Source organism: Delphinus delphis, chromosome 2 (genome assembly GCF_949987515.2).
Source record: "Delphinus delphis chromosome 2, mDelDel1.2, whole genome shotgun sequence".
Classification (NCBI taxonomy): domain Eukaryota; kingdom Metazoa; phylum Chordata; class Mammalia; order Artiodactyla; family Delphinidae; genus Delphinus; species Delphinus delphis.
This window is the reverse complement of record NC_082684.1, coordinates 131,142,164-131,166,675: the sequence shown is the minus strand read 5'-3', so window position 1 is coordinate 131,166,675 and position 24,512 is coordinate 131,142,164. Positions and strand designations below refer to the sequence as shown.

The 24,512-nt window shown below is 43.7% G+C and overlaps 1 protein-coding gene across 4 annotated transcripts in view; it reads right to left on the bottom strand.

Moving 5' to 3' along the window:
* Positions 1 to 24,512, bottom strand: part of HEXA (hexosaminidase subunit alpha) — a 38,567-nt gene that overhangs the window by 11,125 nt on the left and 2,930 nt on the right. For 3 of the 4 annotated variants that reach the window (XR_009518453.1, XM_060005659.1, XM_060005660.1), the window contains exon 2: positions 263 to 355. The exons of the other annotated variant lie outside the window; for it this stretch is intronic. Coding sequence is in view for 2 of the 3 variants with exons in the window: in XM_060005659.1 (XP_059861642.1) it covers positions 263 to 355 (93 nt within the window). In the remaining variant the exon portion in view is untranslated. The remainder of the gene's footprint in view (positions 1 to 262; positions 356 to 24,512) is intronic. 4 annotated transcript variants of the gene reach the window in all.

Here is a 24,512-nt window from a genome sequence, read left to right as displayed (position 1 = left end):
TGGGATTATATTCAGTCCAGAAGGCGGGTGTCCTGTGGGACTCAGTGAATAGCCAGTGTGATGTTCACAGCCAACTGTCAGATGCTGGTTAGACTGCATAGGAAAAATTCACCTTTGACCGCTCTGGGCACTTGGTGAGCCCTGGTCCCCACACTCATGGAGGGCTCCAGGCGTAGCATCCGCAACTTAGGCCAGGCCATCTGGAGTTACAGCTCCAGACAAGTGCTTTCTCTTCTCAAACAGGGAACAAGGCGGTACTTACAATTCTCCACAGACTCCAGAGAAGGAAACTGGTCACATCCAGGAGTGACAACAAGGATAACCAACGAATTCTTCTCTGACATATGCCATTTTCCTGCAAGGACAGGATGAACTCAGTGAGGCTGACCTGCCACCAGAAACAACAGGCAAAATTAAGGCCCTACAGAAGGGTTGCTGGCTCTGGTCTTTTCAGCTTGTGTGCCTGTGGTAAGGGGGAGGGGACGGATCTGCCCTTGGCACTGCCTAGTCATCTGTTCAACTTGGTCACTTTGGTCGTGCTCCGCTCTCCCCAGTAACCTGCCTGGCCCGTGTATGACTGACTTGGCAGCAGCTCTCTGTAACCAGGCTCTCTGTTTCTGACTTGTAGAGGCCAAGCACATGATTCGAAGACCTCAACAACTGCTTCTGAACTAAAGGTGGCTCTAGAGTACTGCTAGTCAAAGTGTGGTCTGCAGATTAGCTGCTGATCTGCAGACGGTGTTACTGGTGGGTCACCAGATAGGAAGCTTACATGACTCCAGAATGTGAGGCAACTATGTCAGAGCAAACTCACTGTTTAGGTCTAACAATTTTTCATAACAAGGCTATCTTGTTGAAGGGAACAGTTTTACGTTCTGGTGCGTATGCTTCTCATCTCATTGCAGACGGGCACTTGAAGTAGCACTGCTCTGGAGGGCTCCAGATGAAAGCTTCCAACTTTGTAAAGGCTCAGGAGCTAATGTGAGCAGATGAAGCAGATGACAGGAGGATCTTCTATGCAAAGGAGGCCTGAGATGACCTAGCGGGCACTCCAGCAAACGCACGTGGCCACCAGCCCATCCTGCTTCCTTCCTTCCTCTTCCCAAACAGGTTCTCTGTCCAAGGCAGACTTCTTCCCAACAGCGGAAAGCCACCCAGTAGGAGACAACTATATACTATCTAATATCGTTTAACAGATCCCAGTCTACGCAGGAAAAAAAAAAAAAAAAAAAAGCCAAAACACGAATGTACTGTCTCTTCCCACCCTCCCACTGGTGCTTCTCCATGACCTTCAGGGTGGCTCTGATGGTACCACTCCAAGCCCGAGCCTCAGCGAACCCCCACTCTCTTATTCTTTTTCTGGAGCCACATTCATCCCCACTGGCGCCACAACATCCCTGACTTCCTGTGGAACTATAAAGTCAGGGGTAGGATGGCCTGGCAAAAAAGCAGGGAGAGAGGATTCAAAACCAAACTGGCAGAAGGGACCCGGGAGCCTTGAACCATCTCAAGGAAGCCTGCTCAAATCTCCTGATCACGACACCACATGGCTGCATCTTGGCTTTCAGGCCGGCCAGGAAGCAAGCCAACCAGGGGCCCTTTCCCACCATAATGAGCAAACACGTGCTTTCCCCTGCCTGTAAATACCCTGTTGCCCCACACCAATACCTGCTTAAACCCTGGAGGCAGAAGAGAATTTGAGGCTATTCTGGGACAGGCCAACTCACAGCTCCATTCTAAACCCTGGAGACTCATCCCCACAACGCAGTGAAGACTCATCCCCACAACACAGGAGGACAACCAGACTTTCAGGGCAGAGAGCACGCTCAAAGCAGAATGTGCAGGGCCATCTCAAGCTCTCTAAGCAGACAGGCCATCTCTACAAACCCCAAAGGCCAAGGAGGACTTCACTGAGAGGCAGGCGTGAAGAAAACTATAAAAGAATATCCCCTCCTTCAACCACGGCCTCATCCCTTGTCTCCTTATCCCCACCTGACCCCACACATTGTGGAGCCCCAATATCATTGTGTGGAGAGCTCATGTGGACATCTACCCAGGCGGGCATGCAAAAGAGGACAAAAGTCCTGAGCTGTATAGTCTTAATCCTCTGGACCTCAGTCTACCAAACTGAGGAGAAATCACAACTATTCATATGCAACTGCCACGGTCACTGTCCTGATGACGAGAGAGGCTGCACAAACACCAGGTTTATCTGAACTTACTTAGAAGACAAGAAAACATCTAACTGCTGTTGTTATTATATTTTTGTTTTTCTAAAACACACCTATACTCCATTCTCTAAATCCATGGTCTTTTAGTGGGGAAGGTCCCAGACTCCTTTGAAGATCTGACAAAAAGGAAAGATTTTTCCCCTAGAACAATGCCCTTAATTTAAGGGCTCATCCCTCCACCCCTGACCACCAATCTCATGGTGAAGAAGCCCCGTCCTAAGTGCTCTCAGTGACTCATGTGGGTTTGGGCTGATAAAGAAGACACAGAGTCATGGCTGCTGCTTAAACAAGCTCTGAGGAGGAAGGACCAGGGGACGCAGTGATGTGAGAGCTGACAAAACAGGAGGGACACTGGGTCATTTAAAGGATGTAAATAGAGACCATCATTGTGGTTTTCCGCCTCCAAGTTGCCACTCTGAAGAGAACAGGAAATAGGCAGGGGACAAGCCAGCCGCCTCTACAAACACCCACACACCCTGCGCTGGGAAGAACTGAGGTGTGGGAAGCAGGGTCTGGCAAAGAGCCTGCTCACCAGCGATCGCACGGGAACGCTTGCAATGAGCCCGGGTGAGACAGCAGGAAATTCTGAAGCCTCAAGTGCTCAGGAAGCAGCATGGAAAACAGAGCACTGAGCTGGGAGATCAGGAAGGGTTAGTTCTGGTTCTGCCCCTGCCGCTGCCAAGCAGAGCGAGTCTCGGGGCTCCCACTTCCTCCCTGATAAACAATGGCAGGGTGGGACCAGGTCCCAGCTGCTCCTCAGAGCCCGTACTTCGTGATTCCACAGACAGATCACATACTCCGGGGTCCCATTCTAGACCACTGCTCCCATCTCTGCAGCTCCCTCATCCCCCATGCTTTCATGGAAGCCTGCTCTTTTCTTTGGGTTCACTGAAAAGTTTGTATTTTTTTTAATTTAAGAAGTTAAAAAAATTCAAACAGCCCAGAAGTGTTTACAGCAAAAAGAAAAAAAAGGTTATCTTTGGCACCCCTCTTGTTCTCTGAAGAGATAACCATGGTTAGTCTTCTACCCTTGTGCCCCCTTTTTAGCACAATTTAGCCTTATTCATCACAGGTCAGCTCTGGATGTGGAACTCGAGAACAAGGGAATCCTAGACCCTTTTACTACCAAAATCCCGCTGTTGAACTTTGTCCAGATGCCAGTACTATGATCCTTCCATTCCCTTTCTGTTCTCAATCCTCTCCCATCCTCACTTCCTTCACTGCTGCCCTAGATGTGGTGACCCATCACCTCAAACACAATCTAGCCAATACTCTCAACAGCCTGTCCCTGTCTTCGGTTGCACACAGTGGGCAAAACCCTCAACCTGGATCAATCTAACATCTGCCTTCCGTGCACCTATCCTGGTCTCTCATCTTGGCTGGGCCCTTGATGCCAATCGTGAAAATCTGCTTCTCCACCACTGCGTTCTTCTATTCTCTGCAACAGCTATTTCAGACTGGTACCACTTTCTTCAAGTCCATAACTGGATCACAACCTCCTTTACTCTCAGCTGACAATCAGCAATCATCCACCTCTACCTTCCCTGCTCCTCCCTGACAAAAATACCTGCAACTCACACCTGGTCTTTACCTTCTCCTTTTCCTACCTTGGTGGAAGGGGCTTCCCTTCACCTGTGCTCTGCAACTCTCCTCAGGCTCCTCTTGTATAAGTTATCTCCCTTTCCCCCCAAATCTTCAAATTATTTCTTTTCGCTGATTCTCTCCCATCAGCATTAAAATCTTTGCAAGTCTTCCTAGTCTTGACTCCAGGTCATCTCAAACAGTCACTCTTTCTCTCTCCTTCCAGTTACAAAAGAAACTCTAGAGGAAATGGAGCCTGAGCAGTTCAGTGCTGAATTTCAAAGTCAGACAGATCTGGGTTCAAATTTGGGTTCTAACACTTCCTAGCTGTGGGACCCTGAGCAAGTTATTTCCCCTCTGAGCTGGAGGTTCTTCATCTGGTGATCATGACAGTACCTACCCCGTTGGGCTGTTGAGAAGATTAAATGAGTTAAAGCGTGTGAAGTGCTTAGCTCAGTGCCCAGCACACGAGAGGTGCTCATGAAGTTGGCCATCCTTAGTCCTCTCTTTGTAGCCACTTCCTGACCTCCTTTCTACTCCTCAGTCCACTATAATCTGGCTTCCTTCAGCATCACTCCTTTGAAAATGCCTTCACCAAGGGCCTGTAGTTCTGCAGCTAAATTCAAGGGATCCTTTTCAACAAATTCATTCATTCATTCAAGTTATTTACTGAGCGCTTACTATGAGCCAGGCTATTCTGTGCTGGGGACACAACAGTGATCAAAACAGACAAAAATCCCTGCTGTTCAGAGGCAGCATGGTACTAACACTTTCAGGACCTCTTGGCAGCATCAGACAGCAGACAGCCCTGACCTTCTTGAAACTAAACTCCCTTAGCTTAAGGGACACTGCTCTGTCTTGGTTTTCCTTCTAACTCCTTGAACATGCTTCCTCATTCTCCTTTTCCTTCACCCACCCCTACGTGCTGGTATCCCCAGGGTTCCAGACTTCTCTTTTTCTCCTCACTTTATACGCTCTCCGGACAATGTCATCCACTCCCATGGTAGACTGATGATTCTCAGATCTACCTTTCCATGCCAGCTCTTCTGGAGCTCTAGAGTCATACAGTACCTCCACTCAAATGTCTCAAAAGCACTTCAAATCTTAAATACGGAATTGAACTAACTCTTCATTCCTCTTCCTGGCTGACCTTCTCTCTCAGTTTGATAACAGCACCATCTACTGATTTACCCAGACCAGAAACCTCTTCCTTCTCCCATCCTTCTGAGTAGAGCGCAAGTTTATTCACTCATACTTATTGACTGTCTATGTGCCAAACCCTGTGCTAAGCACTGAGATTACAGCAGTTAAAAAGAAAGACCCAACTAAGTGTTATAACTACAGAATCCTTCCTGGCTCTTGACGTCACCACCATCTTCCCACCCACATTGGGTCAATGCCTTAATTTAGCCTCTTGTGAATTTTCACCTGGACTGTAAAAAAATCTCCCAGTTGCTCTCCCTGCCGCCATATATATCCCATTTCCATCTCTTATCCTTTGTGATCTTTTAATATGAAAATCTCTGCTCAAAAGCCTACAATGGTTCCCCACAGCTCTCAGGATAAAGTGCAGAATCTGCTGGATGATTATACGAACTCGACCCTCATCTTTCTCTGCTCCTGTGGGGGAACTCTCACAGGAGCACGATGAACTCTTTACAGAACTCTGAAAATGCCACATTTTCTCCCTCTTTTTCTCTGCATGTATTGCTTCCTCCAATTGAAACAAACTTTTCATTGCCTCCACATCTCACCTGATTAAGAAACAGCTCTGCTTTTCCTTTTCTAAAACTTTCTATCAGTCCCCCACCCTTTCCTAAGAGACCTTCCTATGTGATCATGAAGCAACATATACATACATTTTTCATAAAAGATATCTTAATATAGGCTGTTTATTTGTCTGTCTCCTCCCCAAGGCTGTGATTTCCTCAACAGCAGGGACCAATCTCAGTGTCTTTGTATTCCCAGTGCCTGACACACGGTAGTCATTCAATAAATGTTTGCTGGAAAAAAAATGAATGACGCTAGAACTTTTAAATGCATATTTAATGCTGCATATCATAATGATTGTGCTATACGATAATCAGGTATAAATGGCAAACAGTTAATGTAGAGATTACTTTTATACACCCAAACCTAGTATTTCTGAAGTTCTGGGGTGGGGAATAGTAAAAAGACACTCAGACATCCAGAAAGAGCCTTTTCAGACACTGCTCTGAAGACTCCTAGGTCCACAAATCCGAAGGTCTTTCTACTTCTCTGGAAGGGAGAACTCATTCCTGCAACAGGGTACCCAGAAGCCACGTCTTTACCTCAGTGCATAATAGCCTGTCCCTCGACCCACCCTGCTCCTCTGTGAATCAAAACATTTCCACCATATCAGTGTGTTTAATTCACAGAATCTCAGCAGCATAAAGAAAACACCACTCACTTTGGTTATAAAGTGGCATGTGGTTTGGCTTCTGGAGTGGAAACCAGGGAAGTCAACCCAGCCTTTGGCACATCCCACTCTTTCAGGTCTATCCTGCCCCGCAGTCCTGGCACTCTCCTCACTGGGGCCAACGCTGGTTCTCCACGCCTACTTTGCCCCCACCCCTCCCCCTCCCCCTCCCCGCCACTCCCAGCTTCATATGCGTGGCCTCTAGGCTTCCTCGCCCTGTACTTGGCCTAATGAGAGCCCTTGGAATCATTCATTTCCCACTCATTCCAACCACGATACATGGAGCACTTACTGTGCATCAGGACCTGTTCTAGGTGCTGGGGCAGTTAAAAGGAAAAACAAGCCCTGGTCCCTGCCCTTGAGGAGCTCACAGTCTAGTGGGAGAGACGAATATAAACAACAATTACAAAACAGTGTGATAAAGGCTACAGTAGATATTATAGCTGCCTCTTTCCGGAGGCAGAGAGGGAGACTTAACCTTGGAAGGGGACCTACGAGCAGGACCTTGAACCCTGAGTTGGTGTTTGCCAGCTACCAAGAGGGGAAAAGGTATTCCAAGCCTGGGAAGCAGCTGATACACAAGAGCATTGGTGTGTCTAGGGAAGAGGCAAGACCACCCCTGTCAGACTTCTCCCTGTAGAGTGGGAGTCTGAGAATCCAACTGCCCTGAGCCTGGAGCCCCTCCATAGTGCTGCTGGATTCAGTCTGGACCGTGGTGCCTCTTCCCACAAGTCCTAAGATTCTTCACCCACCAGAGACTACTAATACCTACTCAGAAATATTGATACAATCCATCTAGCCCATAGGTGAATCCTGAATATTCTCCTTTCTGTCTTCTTTTGTAAAAGTTGTAGTTAAAAGTTTTCTCTTTTCCTTTACTTTTAAAACTTAATCTGGGGGGCTTCCCTCGTGGCGCAGAGGTTAAGAATCTGCCTGCCAATGCAGGGAACACAGGTTCGAGCCCTGGTCCCGGAAGATGCCACATGCTGTGGAGCAACTAAGCCTGTGTGCCACAACTACTGAGCCTGCGCTCTAGAGCCTTCGAGCCACAGCTACTGAGCTCATGTGCCACAACTACTGAGCCTGCGCTCTAGAGCCTTTGAGCCACAGCTACTGAGCTCACGTGCCACAACTACTGAAGCCCGCGTGCCTAGAGCCCGTGCTCCGCAGCTAGAGAAGCTACGACAATGAGAAGCCCGCGCACTGCAACGAAGAGTAGCCCCCACTCACCGCAACTAGAGAAAGCCCATGCACAGCAACGAAGACCCAATACAGCCAAAAATAAAAATAAATAAATAAATAAATTTATTTTTAAAAAAAGGTGAAAATCCTAACTTCTTTCCTCTTTGTGGACATTTGGGAATGCTTCTAAGTTTTCAATATTATAAACAATGCTCTAGTAAATATTCATATATATATTCTTTGTTAAAGCAGTTGTGAGAGATTTTGGTAGGAAAATTCCTAGAGATGGAAATTCTAGGCCAAAAATATTAAAGTTTTTAGTTTTGATGCTGCCAATTACTCTTCCAAATTACTGTACTAGTTTATCTGAGCCAAAATATATGGGGCCATCTTTTCGTCCTTCCAAAACTAGACTACGTCACTTCTTTTTCATCTGTGCCAGCCTGATTGATAAAGAAATACAGCATTGTTTTAATTTGTATTTCTTTAATAATGATTGAATTTGAGCATTGCTTTGTCTTTACTGGTCATATTCTTTGTACTTTTTTTTTCCAACAGAAACATTTTTTTAATTGAAGTACAGTTGATTTACAATGTGCTAATTTCTGCTGTACATCAAAATGACTCAGTTATACACATATATATATGTACATTCTTTTTTTTACATTCTTTCCCATTATGGTTTATCCCAAGAGATTGGATATAGTTCCCTGTGCTATACAGTAGAACCTTGTTTATCCATTCCATATGTAATATCCAAACATATGTAATAGTTTGCATCTACTAATCCCAAACTCCCAGTCCATCCACCCACCCCAATTGGCAACCACAGGTCTGTTCTCTATGTCTATGAGTCTGTTTCTGTTTTGTAGATAAGTTCATTTGTCTTTGCACTTTTTTTTTTTTTTTGCAGTACGCGGGCCTCTCACTGTTGTGGCCTCTCCCGTTGCGGAGCACAGGCTCCGGACGCGCAGGCTCAGCGGCCATGGCTCACGGGCCCAGCCACTCCGCGGCATGTGGGATCTTCCAGGACCAGGGCACGAACCCGTGTCCCCTGCCTCGGCAGGCGGACTCTCAACCACTGCACCACCAGGGAAGCCCCTTTGCACTTTTTTTAAAGATAATTTTCTTTTATTGATTTGCAGAGCTGTTTCTAGATTTTAACCTTGTCTTTTAAGGTTGCAGATATGTGCCTCATTTTGTCTTTAACCTATGGGTTCTTTTGCTTTAATCTGTATGTAGTCAAATCTGTTAGTCTTCTCCTTTATGGTCTCCTTTATCGGCTTGCTTAGGAAGGCCTCCTCTACCCTGGGACTACGTGAATCACTCCTTTGATTCCTTCTAATAGTTTTACGGCATATCCTTAGATCTTTAATACACCTGGAATTTACTTCTGTGCTTGACATGAGGTAAAGATTTAAAAATTTTCCAAATGGATAACCAGTCATCCCTACATATTTATTGACTAATACATCTTTTCACTTTTCATTGGAAATGCTTCCTTTGTCATATAGTAAATTCTCACGTATATATATACATGTACATACACATACACACATGAACTTCTGCTTGCCTCTGGAACTTGTTTCCTTGGCATGGTTTCATAGTCATGGAAGTCTACTGTGTCATACTGCTATCATCCTTTGTCACTCTGCCCAGGACATAAACACCTCTGCTCATTTCTGGGCCGACACTCCCATCTCTCTAAGGGTTGTTTCCTCTTCCCCACCAAGCCACCTGTACTACACATCATCCATCCCTGCCAACCCTCTGGAGCCTTACTCCATGGTTATTCAATTACCAACACCCACAGCCCCTTCTACTTCCTCCTTAACGGAAGCCTGGTTCTCCCCAGGATACTGCTGCCCCTACCACTTGCTCTGAGCGGCAGCTCCTCTCACATTCTGGGGTTGAGCTATGGGGCTGCTTCCAGGCCATCCACCCTCTACAATCAAGGGCAGCAACAACAACCACCACCTCTCTTCTGTGGCTCATGACGTTCAGCTGTAAAATCTTGAGCCTCTCCTTGTCACGACACTCTGCAACTTCCTGTCACTTCTTTATTTACCCAAGACTTTGGATTCTGGTTTCCAGTCTTTCTCTCCATCCGGAGGCTAGTATTATCCTAGGTGACTTTTGGACTGGGAAATGTCCCAACTCATTCTCTCAAGCTTCAGTACCATACAGCTAACTGTCTGCTAGAAAACAGACACCTCACACTCAACAGGTCCAAAATCAAACTGACTTTTAATCATTCCCATCCACCTCTAAAGCTCTTAATCAATCTCTCTGTCTCTCTCTCTTTTCACTCCTTCCCTCCTTCCCTTGCTCTCCTACTGTTTTCCCTATCCTTGTGAATGGCAGCTGAACACATTCAAATTACTAAATCACAAATCTGGAGCCATGCTCACACCCCCTCTCCATCATAACCCCCACCTTCAAGCATTCCACTTCCTGAATTTTTTTTCTTTTTAAAATTTTTTTTATTTTATATTGGAGTATAGTTGATTTACAGTGTTGTGTTAGTTTCAGGTGTACAACAAAATGATTCAGTTATACATATATATGTATCTATTCTTTTTCAGATTCTTTTCCTTTATAGGTTATTACAGAGTATCGAATAGAGTTCCCTGTGCTATACAGCAGGTCCATGTTGATTATCAATTTTATATATAGTAGTGTGTATATGTTAATCCCAACCTCCTAATTTATCCCTCCCCCCACCTTTCCCCTTTGGTAACCATAAGTTTGTTTTCTATGTCTGTGAGTCTGTTTCTGTCTTATAAATAAGTTCATTTGTATCATTTCTTAAGATTCCACATATAATGATATCATATATGATATTTGTCTTTCTCTGTCTGATTTACTTCACTTAGTATGATAATCTCTAGGTCCATCCAGGTTGCTGCAAATGGCATTATTTCATTCTTTTTTGTGCCTGAGTAATATTCCATTGTGTATATATACCACATCTTCTTTATCCATTTATCTGTCAATGGACATCCACTTGCTAAGTTTTTCTTCAATCCTTCTAGCTTTCTTTGTCCGTACAGCCGTCAACCCACTTCAGCCACTCTTATCTCTTATCTAGACCACTATAAGAGCCTTTTAACTGGGTTTCCTGCCTCTAGTCCCATTCCCCACCAATCCCCAATGCAGCCAGAGTTTAGTCACATCACTTATCCTGCTTAATGGCTTTTATTGGCCTTCCTTGACCTTAGGATAAAGTTCATGTTCTCATCAGGGCTCACCAGGCCATTTCATGACCTTGCATCTACCACCTCACTAGCTTCAGAACTTGCTGATCCCTCAAGTTCAGTGCGTGCTTCACACTGACCACACTGACCTTGAGTTTCTTGAATATGTCACGGAAGCTTCTTCCTAAAGGCCTTTCCTACATGCATTTCTTTCTGTGTGGATTAATAACTCCACCTCCATTAACTCCTTTCAGATCTCATTAGACAGCTCTTACTCGAAGTCTTCTCAAAATGTACCCCCTGTACACACACACGTCAGGTGTTCCCAAAGCACCTGTACCTCAGTTATCAGCAAAAATCACACTTTACCATATGTCTGTGTTTCCACTTCCAGAGATTGTAAATTCTTTTAAGTCTTTTAAAAAATTAATTTAGGGCTTCCCTGGTGGCACAGTGGTTGAGAGTCCGCCTGCCAATGCAGGGGGCACGGGTTTGTGCCCCGGTCCGGGAAGATCCCACATGCCGCGGAGCGGCTGGGCACGTGAGCCATGGCCGCTGAGCCTGCGCATCTGGAGCCTATGCTCTGCAACGGGAGAGGCCACAACAGTGAGAGGCCCGCGTACCACACACACAAAAAAAAATTAATTAATTAAAAATATTTTATACTTTTAAAGGTTACTTTCCATTTAAGGTTATTACAAAATAATAATGTAACCTGGCTACATTCCCTGTGTTGTACAATACACCCTTGAGCCTATCTTATACCCAATAGTTTGTACCTCCCACTCCCCAAACCCTATTCTGCCCCTCCCCCTTCCCCACTGCTAACCACTAGTTTGTTCTCTATATGAGTCTGCTTCTTTTTTGTTGTATTCACTGTTCACTGTATTTTTTAGATTCTGCATATAAGTGATATCATACAGTACTTGTCTTTCTCTGTCTGACTTACTTCACTTAGCATAATGCCCTCCAAGTCCATCTATGTTGCTACAAATCACAAAATTTCATTTTGTATGGCTGAGTAGTATTCCACTGTGTGTGCACACACACACACACACACCATCTTCTTTAGCCATTCATCTGTTGATGGACACTTAGGTTGCTTTCATATCTTGGCAATTGCAAATGATGCCGCTATGAACACTGGGTTGCATGTATCTTTTCTAATTAGTGTTTTTGGTTTTTTTCAGATGTATACCCAGGAGTGGAACATGCTGGGTCATATGGTAGCTCTATTTTTAGAGAAATAGAAATTTTTGAGAAACCTCCACACTGTTTTTCACAGTGGCTGCACCAATTTACATTCCCACCAACAGTGTAGAAGCGTTCCCTTTTCTCCACATCCTTGCCAACATTTGTTATTTGCGTTCTTTTTGATGACAGCCATCCTGACAGGTGTGAGGTAATACTTCATTATGGTTTTGATTTGCATTTCCCTGATGACTAGCAATATTGAGCATCTTTTCATGTGTCTGTTGGCTATCTGCATTTCCTCTTTGGAAAAATGTCTATTCATTTCTTCTGCCCATTTTTTTATTGGGTTGTTTTTTGATGTTGAGTTGTATGAGCTGTCTACGTATGTTGGGTATTAATCCCTTATCGGTCATTATCATTTGCAAATATTTTCTCCCATTCAATAGTATCCAGTCTTACATTTAGGTCTTTAATTCCTTTCTGAGTTTATTTTTGTGTATGGTGTTAGAGAATGTTGTAATTTCGTTCTTTTACATGGAGCTGTCCAGTTTTCCCAGCACCACTTTTTGAAAAGACTGTCTTTTCTCCATTGTATATTCTTGCCTCCTTTGTCATAGATTAATTGACCATAAGTGCGCCTGTTTATTTCTGGGCTCTCTATCCTGTTCCCTTGAAATATGTGTTTGTTTTTGTACCAGTACCATACTGTTTTGATTACTGTAGCTTTCTGGTATGAGACTATAAATTCTTTAAGGACAGGGGCAGCTCATTAATATTCCTTGAACCAGTGCTACTGACAAATTATTGTTGCTTAATAAAAACTGCTTGTACTAAGGATGAATGGAAGGGAGGAAGCCAGCTAGAAATACTACTGGAATCTGAAAACAATGGGCCAGGGATCAAAGTATTTAGGATTTGAGTGCTAATGATTAAAGCAATTAGATGTCAGAAGTTACTGATCAGGGCTTAATCCTACCAGAGGCCAGTAGTTTTCCAAATGGCTAATTGGTATAACGCTTGGTAAAAGTATTTATGAGTAGACTGCCCTAAAATTGCACAGTGAAAAGAGCAAAATCTTGGTAGACAAAGAGATCAGACTGGAATTTCTGCTCCACCACTACTAGCTGTGTAACCCTGGACATGTTACTTAACCTCTTTGAGTCTCAGTTCTGAAAGATGAGTATAACACCAATCTCACAGAGCTGTTATGAAGATTAGATGGCATAACATACAGCAAGTGCCAGATAATAAATGCTAGTTTCCTCCCATTTTCTACTTCCCTTTTCTTTTTCTTTATTTTTAAAAATTTATTTATTTTTTGGCTGTGTTGGGTGTTCGTTGCTGCGCACGGGCTTTCTCTAGTTGCGGCGAGCGGGGGCCAGTCTTTGTTGCAGTGTGCGGGCTTCTCATTGCGGTGGCTTCTCTTGTTGCGGAGCATGGGCTCTAGGCGCGTGGGCTCAGTAGTTGTGGCTTGCGGGCTCTAGAGCACAGGCTCGGTAGTTGTGGCGCATGGGCTTAGTTGCTCCATGGCATGTGGGATCTTCCCGGACCAGGGCTCGACCCTGTGTCCCCTGCTTTGGCAGGCAGATTCTTAACCACTGCGCCACCAGGGAAGTCCTACTTCCCTTTTCTTAAAAAGTCATGTTTGCCACTTGGCTGGAGGAGCCCAGGGGCAGGGTGCCTTGTGGGATAACCACACCATAAGAGCAGCTTCCCTGAGGGCTTTTCATGAGCTTCTTACAGAAGCCTGAGGGCTCCACTACTGTGTGATGCCACCCTGTATGGCAAACAGGCTGACACTCCAACATATAAAAGGGACATGGGCTTGGAACTCTGAATCTTCCTCATACTAGGATTGTGGCCCTAGTCAAAAGACCAAAGCCACAAATGTGGGTTCCTAGTTACTACTTACTACCAGGACAAGGTTTAATAGGACAGCAGTTAAACTTTTCATCCAGGACACAGTGTACCTGGTGAGCCATCTCCCTTGCTCCCAACCCAAAGCTTTACAAAAGAAAGGGAGGCTACTTATTGACACCCGAGCTGACAAGCACCCTGCCATCTGAGCATACACTTCCAGAGGAGAGAGCTCCACACCAGACCCAAGCCGCAGCCAACCTCAAGATGTGGACACAGTGATAGCACCCCACTGCTGGCTAGAGATCAGGGTTGAGTGCATGGCCAGAGAGCTTAAGCAATAACAGCAGCTTAAAAGGGATGCAGGGGAAATAAAAGAGAGAAGTTCCTGACTCAGTAAAAGGTCTTATTCACTACAACCAGGGATAGAGAAGAAAAGCATAGAGCTGGATGGCGAGTGACATTCTTTAGGTAACAATTATACGGCTGACCTTGTGTTCAGTGGCCCCACAAAGGTGGGAGAAAGCTTCTCATCCGATTGGTTACACCTCTTGGTGATGCACATTGACTCTAATCTTGTCACTTGTTTCTAGGGCCAGCAGAAGAAATTTTGGAAAATGCAGAAACATAAGAGTAACCTCTTTCATTTCTAAAAGAAGTATTGGTTGGGCAGCAAAACTCCTTTCCTTCGTATAATTGTTACCTGAAGAATGTCACTCACCATCCAGCTCTACAAGAACTGGGTGATTAGCCAATGCAGTTGCTGACCTTCAACACACCCTGACAGGAGTTCAGAGCAGAGATCAGGAATGAGGCACTCTGGGCTCTGGGAAAACTGGCAGAACACGGCTTCAGATAGTTAGATATTTTCAGGAGAAAATTTTATAAATCCAATTTCTGGCATCTTTCCATACTTAGAAAAGCACTAAAATCATTAAGATATCTGTTCCTCGTGACCAACAGCAACCTTCTACCGAGATGTGTGCTTGACTGCATGTACCCCTTTCTCCAAAATCACATATATGCTTGCTGACCTCCCCGGCTACCTCTTTGGAGCAGTTCCTCAGAGCTATTAGAGAGGCTGTCTCCTGGGCTTCAGTCCTCAGTAAGTCCCCAAATAAAACGGAAACTCACAGCTCTCACGTTGTGCATTTTTATTTCAGTTGACAAATCATTAGGAAAAGGACTGAGGTTTATGCCTTCAACAGGCTAAGAAATCGACAACATGCCCCAGAAAGACTGAGTAGCTATAAGGAGAAAAAAAAAATACCACACCTGCTGTTAAAAACAAAAACAAATCAAAAAAGAAGGTATCAACTGGAAAAAGCTGCCCTGCTTCACTCTTCTGTGTGGAGGTGAGGAAGTGGAGTGGAAGGAGATGGGAGGAAGGGCAGCTCTGTGGCTTAGACGTTTTATTTGTATTTTGTTTCATTTTTAAAATCACCAAGTTCTTCCTTCTGCTGTGTATCCTCCTGCAAAGTTTGTAAAAACACTCATCATTATCTCCTTGTTATCCTCAGAAATGCTTGGAATGTAGGCATGTTAAAAAAAAAAAAAGCAGCAGTAGGTGCTTGCAAGTTAGGCGATTTGCCAAGGGCACATAGTTAAAGAAGTGATTAATAAACATTCTCTGGCTGACTCCTGAATAAATCATGTTTCAGACCCTGAGTCCTCTATTGAGATAGGTCTTCAAGCAGGGTGAGGGGGAAGCAACGATAGCTCAAGGAAATAAGACTGGAATTTTTCATAAACCAGGCCCAGACTACCCACACACATCTTGACCAAGCTGAGCTTCTTGGGTTCAGCAGTGAGAAGAGAGGCTGATTGAGGACTGCAGGCCTAGCTAATCTAGGCCTAGGAATTCAAAATGGAACACAATTATTTTGCCCCTCACTAAAAACGGTGCTCCTGCAACCTGTTCTTCCCAAATCACTGTATTTTTCCTCTTTACGTATCCCTCCATCCTCCGCATACCCCTTCACAAGAAAAATAATTCTACTACAAAACTCTCTTCCTGCATTGTATTCTTCCTCTTTGCTTTTAAGACAATATATGTAAGGCTTCTGCAGGACTATGCCTTGTCCTTGTCATGGGAAAGGTTAAAGTGTACACAGCCACTAGTCCAATTAGAGCGGAGAAAACTAATCAGCATTACTCTTCTCCCCAGCCGGGCTGCCCCTTATCGGTTTTCTTCCTACACTCTCTAGACGCATTTCCAATGCATCTCCAATTCTGTGATGGGTTAAGGGCAGCTTGAGTTAGGACCACAGCATAGTGTGATCCTCCTTTCCGTGGAGTCACATGCTAATATTCCAAATTTGAAACTTGAAAGGAAAGACAATCAATTCTAAATGAAACCTGCAAATCATCTCCTTTTTGATGATCTTAGAAATAAACAAAAACCATGACGCATTTTTACAAACTTTTATACAAAGCAGCCCTTTTAAGTTAATTTTAATATATCCAACAAATAATTAAGTATCTACTATGTTCCGGGCGTCAGTATAGAAGGAATGGCCAAAGGAGGTATTTTAGGAGATTCAAATTATAATGAGTTATGCCACTTACTAACTTGGTCACTTAATATCTGAGGATGAGCAAATCAAATATTGATAATGGCTGCAGAAGGATACAGATACTCATACAATAATCTTCCTTCCATTCTAGAATAAAAGGGCTGGGGAAGGGTGGTGGGAATTATTTTGTTCAGGGACAATGGCATCCTAAGTAACTCATATGGATGTGCGTGTGAACATCAGAACAGGATTGGAACTTTATAATAACCATTAAGGACTATGGATTCAATCAACTAGTTTCAGGAAAAGCAAAGAAGAATGCAGTCATATGACATAATCAGATTTAGTCACTTTACCTGGGCTTTATCAACTCCATCAAGCACCCCAAAAAGTATTTGGGGCAACATTAGTTGGGTGCAATCCCAAATAATCAGGTCTTTGATTTGCAAACATGATGTGGCTTAATAATCAAAACAGAGAACTAGGCTTATTCAAATATCTAAAATAATTCCATTTAACAGGTTTAAAAACATGCAACACACACCCTCCAGTTGGCAGAAACACCTGTCAATTACAAAACAGGTAGCAAATACTAAACACTTCCACAAATCATTTACAATTAATGACTACAGCTAACCCTTGGAGGAAAACTCAGAATGGAGTTGAACCTCAACACTAGACTTGGTTTTTAGAAAATGTTAAGTATGAACTTCACTGAATTCCAGGATCAGATCAAAACCAGAAGCTGTGCTGAATTAAGAAAGACACTGGCCCATGGGACTTCCCTGGTGGTGCAGTGGTTAAGAATCCGCCTGCCAATGCAGAGGACACGGCTTCGAGCCCTGGTCCGGGAAGATCCCACATGCCACAGAGCAACTAAGCCCGGGCGCCACAACTACTGAGCCTGCGCTCTAGAGCCCGTGAGCCACAACTACTGAGCCCATGTGCCACAGCTACTGAACCCCATGGGCCTACAGCCCGTGCTCTGCAACAAGAGAAGCCACCGCAATGAGAAGCCCGCACACCACAATGAAGAGTAGCCCCCGCTTGCTGCAACTAGAGAAAGCCCGCACGCCACAATGAAGACCCCATGCGGCCAAAAAGAAAAAAAAAAAAAAGAAAAGACACTGGCCCATGGGACTTCCCTGGTGGCACAGTGGTTAAGAATCCGCCTGCCAATGCAGAGGACACAGGTTTGGGCCCTGGTCCGGGAAGATACCACATGCTGTGGAGCAACTAGGCCCATGCACCACAACTACTGAAGCCCGCGCGCCTACAGCCCATGCTCCGCAAAAAGAGAAGCCACTGCAATGAGAAGCCCACGCACTGCAACAAAGAGTAGCCCCTGCTCACAGCAACTACAGAAAGCCCATGTGCAGCAACGAAGACCCAACACAGCCAAAAAATAAATAAAATTTAAAAAAAAAACAGACACTGGAGGAGAGATTCGTTCAAGATAGCAGAGTAGAAGGACGTGCACTCACTCCCTCTAGCGAGAGCACCAGAATCACAACTAACTGCTGAACAATCATCAACAGGAAGACACTGGAACTCACCAAAAAAGATACCCCACATCCAAAGACAAAGGAGAAGCCACAATGAGATGGTAGGGGGGCACAATCACAATAAAATCAAATCCTGTAACTGCTGGGTGGATGACTCACAAACTGGAGAACACTTATACCACAGAAGTCCACCCACTGTAGTGAAGGTTCTGGGTCCCATGTCAGCCTGCCCAACCTGGGGGTCTGGCAACCGGAGGAGGAATTCCTAGAGAATCAGACTTTGAAGGCTAGTGGGACTTGACTGCAGGACTTCAACAGGACTGGGGGAAACAGAGACTCCACTCTTGGAGGGCACACACAAAGCAGTGTGCACATCAGGACCCAAGGGAAGGAGCAGTGACCCCATAGGAGACTGAACCAGACCTACTTGCTAGTGTTGGAGGGTCTCCTGCAGAGGCGGGAGGGTGGCTGTGGATCACCATGGGGACAAGGACACTGGCAGCAGAAGTTCTGGGAAGTACTCCTTGGTGTGAGCCCTCCCAGAGTCTGCCATTAGCCCCACCAAAGAGCTGGGCAGGCTCCAATGTTGGGCTGCCTCAGGCCAAAGAACCAACAGGGAGGAAACCCAGCCCCACCCATCAGCAGACAAGCAGATTAAAGTTTTACTGAGCTCTGCCCACAAGAGCAACACCCAGCTCTACCCACCACCAGTCCCTCCCATCAGGAAGCTTGCACAAGCCTCTTGGATAGCCTCATCCACCAGAGGGCAGACAGCAGAAGCAAGAAGAACTACAATTCTGCTGCCTGTGGAAGGAAAACCACATTCACAGAAAGATAGACAAAATGAAAAGGCAGAGGACTTTTATACCAGATGAAGGAACAAGATAAAACCCCAGAAAACAACTAAATGAAGTGCAGATAGGCAACCTTCCAGAAAAAGAATTCAGAATAATGATAGTGAAGATGATCCAGGAACTCGGAAAAAGAATGGAGGCAAAATCAAGAAGATGTAACAAATGTTTAATAAAGACCTAGAAGAATTAAAGAACAAACAAACAGAGATGAGCAATACAATAACTAAAATGAAAAATACACTAGAAGGAATCAATAGCAGAATAAGTGAGGCAGAAGAATGGATAAGTGACCTGGAAGACAGAATGGTGGAATTCACTGCCATGGAACAGAATAAAGAAAAAAGAATGAAAAAAAAATGAAGACAGGGCTTCCCTGGTGGCGCAGTGGTTGAGAGTCCGCCTGCCGATGCAGGGGACACGGGTTCGTGCCCTGGTCCAGGAAGATCCCACATGCCGCGGAGCGGCTGAGCCAGTGAGCCATGGCCGCTGAGCCTGCGCGTCCGGAACCTGTGCTCCGCAACAGGAGAGGTCACAACAGTGAGAGGCCCACGTACCGCAAAAAAAAAAAAAAAAAAAAAAAAGAAGACAGCCTAAGAGACCTCTGGGACAACATTATACACAACAACATTCACATTATAGGGGTCCCAGAAGGTGAAGAGAGAGAGAAATGACCCAAGAAATTATTTGAAGAGATTATAGTTGAAAACTCCCCTAACATGGGAAAGGAAATAGCCACCCAAGTCCAGGAAGCGCAGACAGTCCCAGGCAGGATAAACCAAAGGAGAAACATGCCAAAACACATAGTAATCAAAGTGACAAAAATTAAAGACAAAGAACAATTATCAAAAGCAACAAGGGAAAAACGACAAATAACATACAGAGGAACTCCCATAAGGTTAACAGGTGATTTCTCAGCAGAAACTCTACAAGCCAGAAGGGAGTGGCACAATATATCTAAAGTGATGGAAGGGAAGAACCTACAACCAAGATTACACTACCCAGCAAGGATCTCATTCAGATTCGATGGAGAAATCAAAGACTTTACAGACAAGCAAAAGCTAAGGGAATTCAGCACCACCAAACCAGCTCTACAACAAATGCTACAGGGACTTCTCTAAGTGGGAAACACAAGAGAAGAAAAGGACCTACAAAAACAAACCCAAAACAATTAAGAAAATGGTCATAGAAACATACATATCGATAATTACCTTAAACGTGAATGGATTAAATGCTCCAACCAAAAGACACAGGCTCGCTGAATGGATACAAAAACAAGACCCATATATACGCTGTCTACAAGAGACCTACTTCAGACCTAGGGATACATACAGACTGAAAGTGAGGGGATGGAAAAAGATATTCCATGCAAATGGAAATCAAAAGAAAGCTGGAGGGGTTTTCCTGGTGGCACAGTGGTTAAGAATCTGCCTGCCAATGATAGGGACATGGGTTCGAGCCCTGGCCCAGGAAGATCCCACATGCCACGGAGCAACTAAGCCCGTGCTCCACAACTACTGAGCCTGCGCTCTACAGCCCGCGAGAAACAGCTACTGAGCCTGCATGCCACAACTACTGAAGCCCGTGCGCCTAGAGCCCGTACTCCACAACAAGAGAAGCCACCACAATGAGAAGCCCGTACACCACAACGAAGAGTAGCCCCTGCTTGCTGAAACCAGAGAAAAGCCTGTGCACAACAACAAAGACCCAATGCAGCCAAAAATTAAAAATAAATAAATTAGAAAAAAAAAGAAAGCTGGAGTAGCAATACTCATATCAGATAAAATAGACTTTAAAATAAAGAATGTTACAAGAGAAAAGGAAGGACACTAAGTAATGATCAAGGGATCAATCTGAGAAGAAGATATAACAATCATAAATATATATGCACCCAACAAGGAGCACCTCAATACATAAGGCAACTGCTAACAGCTATAAAAGAGGAAATTGACAGTAACATGATAATAGTGGGGGACTTTAACAGCTCACTTACACCAACGGACAGATCATCCAAACAAAATTAATAAGGAAACACAATCTTTAAATGACACAATAGACCAGATAGATTTAATTGATATTTATAGGACATTCCATCCAAAAACAGCAGATTACACTTTTTCTCAAGTGCACATGGAACATTCTCCAGGATAGATCACATCTTGGGTCACAAATCAAGCCTCAGTAAATTTAAGAACTGAAATCATTTCAAGCATCTTTTCTGACCACAATGCTATGAGATTAGAAATCAGTTACAGGGAAAAAAACTTAAAAAACACAAACACATGGAGGCTAAATAATACGTTACTAAATAACCAAGAGATCACTGAAGAAATCAAAGAGGAAATCAAAAAATACCTAGAGACAAATGACAATGAAAACACAATGATCCAAAACCTATGGGATGCAGCAAAAGCAGTTCTAAGAGGGAAGTTTATAGCTATACAAGCCTACCTCAAGAAACGAGAAAAATCTCAAATAAACAATCTAACCTGACACCTAAAGGAACTAGAGAAAGAAAAACAAGCAAAACCCAAAGTTAGCAGAAGGAAAGAAATCATAAAGATCAGAGCAGAAATAAATGAAATAGAAACAAAGAAAACAATAGCAAAGATCAATAAAACTACAAGCTGGTTCTTTGAGAAGATAAACAAAATTGATAAACCATTAGCCAGATTCATCAAGAGGGAGAGGACTCAAATCAATAAAATTAAAAATGAAAATGGAGAGGGGCTTCCCTGGTGGCGCAGTGGTTGAGAGTCCACCTGCCTATGCAGGGGACACGGGTTCATGCCCCGGTCCGGGAAGATCTCACATGCCACAGAGCGGCTGGGCCCGTGAGCCATTGCCGCTGAGCCTGCGCATCCAGAGCCTGTGCTCCGCAACGGGAGAGGCTGCAACAGTGAAGAGGCCCGCATACCGCAAAAAAAAAAAAAAAAAGAAAAAGGAGAAATTACAACGGACACCGTAGAAACACAAAGCATCTTAAGGAACTACTACAAGCCACTCTATGCTAATAAAAATGGACAACCTGGAAGAAATGGACAAATTTGTAGAAAGGTATAACCTTTCAAGACTGAACCAGGAAGAAACAGAAAATATGAACAGACCAATTACAAGTAATGAAATTGAAACTGTGATTAAAAATCTTCCAACAAAGAAAAGTCCAGAACAAGGTGGCTTCACAGGTGAATTCTATCAAACATCTACAGAAGAGCTAACACCCATCCTTCTCAAAGTCTTCCCAAAAATTGTAGAGGAAGGAACACTCCCAAACTCATTCTTTGAGGCCACCATCACCCTGATACCAAAACCAGACAAAGATACTACAAAAAAAGAAAATTACAGACCAATATCACTGATGAATATAGATGTAGAAATCCTCAACAAAATATTAGCAAACAGAATCCAACAACACATTAAAAGGATCATACACCATGATCAAATGGGATTTATCCCAGGGATGCAAGGATTCTTCAGTATAGGCAAATCAATCAATGTGATACACCATATTAACAAATTGAAGAATAAAAACCATATGATCATCTCAATAGATGCAGAAAAAGCTTTTGACAAAATTCAACACCCATTTATGATAAAAACTTTGCGGAAAGTGGGCAGAGAAGCAACCTACCTCAACATAATGAAGGCCGTATACGACACACCCACAGCAAACATCATTCTCAATGGTGAAAAACTGAAAGCATTTCCTCAAAGATCAGGAACAAGACAAGGATGTCCGCTCTCGCCACTATGTTCAACATAGTTTTGGAAGTCCTAGCCATGGCAATCAGAGAAGAAAAAGAAATAAAAGAATACAAATTGGAAAAGAAGAAGTAAAACTGTCACTGTGTGCAGATGACATGATACTATACATAGAGAATCCTAAAGATGCCACCAGAAAACTACTAGAGCTTATCAATGAATTTGGTAAAGTTGCAGGATACAAAATAAATGCACAGAAACCTCTTGCATTCCTATACACTAACAATGAAATATCAGAAAGAGAAATTCAGGTAATAATCCCATTCACCACTGCAACGAAAAGAATAAAATACCTAGGAATAAACCTACCTAAGGAGGTAAAAGACCTGTACTCAGAAAACTATAAGACACTGATGAAAGAAATCAAAGATGACACAAACAAATGGAGAGATATACCATGTTCTTAGATTGGAAAAATCAACATTGTGAAAATGACTATTCTACCCAAAGCAACCTACAGATTCAATGCAATCCCTATCAAATTACCAATGGCATTTTTTACAGAACTAGAACAAAAAATCTTAAAATTTGTATGGAGACACCAAAGACCCCAAATAGCCAAAGCAGTCTTGAGGGAAAAAAACGGAGCTGGAGGACTCAGACTCCCTGACTTCAGACTATACTACAAAGCTACAGTAATCAAGACAATATGGTACTGGCACAAAAAGAGAAATATAGATCACTGGAACAAGATAGAAAGCCCAGAGGTAAACCCACACACCTATGGTCAACTAATCTATGACAAAGGAGGCAAAGATATACAATGGAGAAAAGACAGTCTCTTCAATAAGTGATGGTGGGAAAACTGGACAGCTACATGTAAAAGAATGAAATTAGGGCTTCCCTGGTGGCGCAGTGGTTGAGAGTCTGCCTGCCGATGCAGGGGACACGGGTTCGTGTCCCGGTCCAGGAAGATCCCATATGCCGCGCAGCGGCTGGGCCCATGAGCCATGGCCGCTGAGCCTGCGCATCTGGAGCCTGTGCTCCGCAACGGGAGAGGTCACAACAACGAGAGGCCCGCATACCGTAAAAAAAAAAAAATAAAGAATGAAATTAGAACACTCCCTAACACCATGCACAAAAAAAACCTCAAAATGGATTAGAGACCTAAATGTAAGACCAGACACTATAAAACTCCTAGAGGAAAACACAGGAAGAACACTCTTTGACATAAATCACAGCAAGATCCTTTTTGACCCACCTCCTAGAGAAATGGAAATAAAAACAAAAATAAACAGAGGGGACCTAATGAAACTTAATAGCTTTTGCAAAGCAAACTACAAACAAGACAAAAAGACAACCCTCAGAATGGGAGAAAATATTTGCAAACGAATCAACGGACAAAGGATTAATCCCCAAAGTACATAAACAGCTCATGCAGCTTAATATTAAAAAAACAAACAACCCAATCCAAAAGTGGGCAGAAGACCTAAATAGACATTTCTCCAAAGACATACAGATGGCCAAGAAGCACATGAAAAGCTGCTCAACATCACTAATTATTAGAGAAATGCAAATCAAAACTACAATGAGGTATTACCTCACACCAGTCAGAATGGACATCATCAGAAAATCTACAAACAACAAATGCTGGAGAGGGTGTGGAGAAAAGGGAACCCTCTTGCACTGTTGGTGGGAATGTAAATTGATACAGCCACTATGGAGAACAGTATGGAGGTTCCTTAAAAAACTAAAAATAGAATTACCATATGACCTAGCAATCCCACTACTGGGCATATACCCAGAGAAAACTATAATTCAAAAAGACACATGCACCCCAATGTTCACTGCAGCACTATTTACAATAGCCAGGTCATGTAAGTGACCTAAATGCCCATCGACAGACAAATGGATAAAGATAATGTGGTACATATATACAGCGCAATATTACTCAGCCATAAAAAGGAACAAAATTGGGTCATTTGTAGATATGTGGATGGATCTAGAGACTGTCATAGAGAGTGAAGTAAGTCAGAAAAACAAATATCGTATATGAATGCATATATGTGGAACCTAGAAAAATGGTACAGATGAACCGGTTTGCAGGGCAGAAATAGAGACACAGATGTAGAGAGCAAACGTATGGACACCAAGTGGGGAAAGCGGCGTGGGGTTGGGGTGGGGGTGTGATGAATTGGGAGACTGGGATTGACATGTATACACTAATGTGTATAAAATGGATAACTCATAAGAACC